General features: G+C 47.2%; 1 protein-coding gene across 2 annotated transcripts in view; it reads right to left on the bottom strand.

Annotated features, from left to right (window-relative positions):
- Positions 1-1,857, bottom strand: part of Drg1 (developmentally regulated GTP binding protein 1) — a 44,044-nt gene that overhangs the window by 27,374 nt on the left and 14,813 nt on the right. Inside the window, exons 1-2 of one of the 2 annotated variants that reach the window (XM_010603828.3) lie at positions 1,551-1,715; positions 318-441 (exon numbers count right to left, since the gene is read on the bottom strand). In XM_010603828.3, coding sequence (XP_010602130.1) covers positions 318-441; positions 1,551-1,592 — 166 coding nt within the window. In that variant the 5' untranslated portion in view covers positions 1,593-1,715. Of the gene's footprint in view, positions 1-317; positions 442-1,550; positions 1,716-1,857 lie in introns of those variants that run through there. The other variant, XM_010603829.3, reaches the window with a different exon arrangement.

Genomic DNA, 1,857 nt, shown 5'->3' with positions numbered 1-1,857 from the left:
AAAAAAAAAAAAAAAAAAAAAAAAAAAAAAAAAGATAAAACCGTAATTTACTTAGATCACATTCATTTGCCTCTGAACCAGCAGAGTAAAACAAAATAAACATAATTGAAGAATTCAGGCTTAGGAGGAAGGGCTGTAACTATGGAAAAGCACTTGCCTAGTATGCTCAAGACTGGGGTTTGACTTTCAGGATTAGGGGGGAAAATAATTTAGAAAATATAAATCTGTTCTGATAGAAAAAATTTCAATTATTTAAAAAACACATATATGTATTATTTTGATAGAAACTGTACCCAAAAATATTGAAAATCACGAACCTTCTCCTGGCCCACCACCACCACCACCTTTTGGTGTAATGAGTTCTCTACGAAGCTTAGCAAGGCGAGCCTTAAGCAGCCCTAGGTGATGGGCTGTGGCCTTGTTCTTCTGAGTCCGTGCCATCTATAAGAGAGGAACAGCAGCCATAAATCAGAAGCGATTCCCATGGGGTTAAACATCCAGAATGTTACCCGCAGTTTAAGAGAATGATTTTTTTCTAGATCCCAATAATGGCCGTATATCTATCTTAAATATCTAAAAAATAGGGTAAAAATTAATTCTCTCCATCATCCAGAAGCAAATGAGGCCAAACGAGAAAAGATCGGGGTCATTCCACCTAGCAACCACAAACCAGACTAAAATTCATCTGCTGATTCCTTTTCCACTGCTTGCACGTGGTATGCCCATCTGTAACAGGCTCACTGTTCTTCAGGCTTCAAAAAGCTGTGAGCAACGGGGGCATGGTAGTGCACATCTGCAATGCCAGGATTCAGAAGGCTGAGGCAGGAGAGTGGTGAGTTTACCAGAACTACATAGTGAGATCTCGTCTCAAAAAACAGCGTTACGGCACACGCCTGTAAACTTTAACAGTGCAATGGGAGGGGCACTGGGAAAGTTTGAGCCCAGCCTGGGAAACAATGACTTAATGAAATGCTATTTCAAAAGAGAGGACTGGAGATGAAGATGGAGCTCACTGTGAAAGTCCCGCCCGCCTCAAACAATAGAGTCACGCAATATCCAGGTGGAATTAAATACGTCCAAAACACGTCAATTTACTTCCAAATCCTACTGCGGAAAGCAATAGGGTGAATAAGGAAATCATTAGAGTACTCAAAGATTTGGGGGTGGGAAGTGCAGTAATGATTAGGAAATATGCTGAAATACGTGAGTGGGTCAGGATCAGAGCATGGGATGACAGTCAACCAGAGAAAAAGAAAACTGAGAAACTTGTCAGTGCGAAAGTCAAAACACTGGAAAGGGACTACGACCAAGGGCCCAAGGAGCGGAACATGGGCAGTCAAGGAACAACGCCACGCGAGCAGGGAGGACTCCCCAGTTGAGTGGAACAGGGAAAAGCCGGCCCGGGAGAGGACGATCAAGAAGTGAGGCCTGGCTGAGTGCAGTCGGGGAAACGGGCTGGGTTTTGACGCTACTGAAGGAAGAGTACAGGAGTTATACTTCGGACGAAGGGATGCCTGGGCTGGGAGTGAACCGCCAACTGTGCCCGTTACCTCGGCTTCGATCTCCGCAATCTTTGCTAAAGTGCTGCTCATGGCGACGAGACACAGGGTACGCAGTAGCCTCCACAGACGCGGTCTCCCCTCACGCACCACAACGCTGGAAAGCCACCGCCACCAGGGAGTATGGCAGCGCGCAGGCGCGGTACTTCCTAATTCTCGCGAGACATCTCGCGAGAGGTTCACACGAGATGGTCTCCTCCCGCTCAATGGGTCCCTCCCCGTCCCGCGAGCCAGTGCGGTGTCATAGAGCCCGCGGGAGCTGCGGCCAGAGAGGCCGCCCCTGGACCGGCCTCCCAGA

This window comes from Fukomys damarensis, unplaced genomic scaffold (assembly GCF_012274545.1).
Source record: "Fukomys damarensis isolate Sample0158 unplaced genomic scaffold, DMR_v1.0_HiC HiC_scaffold_12, whole genome shotgun sequence".
Taxonomy (NCBI): domain Eukaryota; kingdom Metazoa; phylum Chordata; class Mammalia; order Rodentia; family Bathyergidae; genus Fukomys; species Fukomys damarensis.
This window is presented reverse-complemented; position numbering and strand designations above follow the sequence as displayed.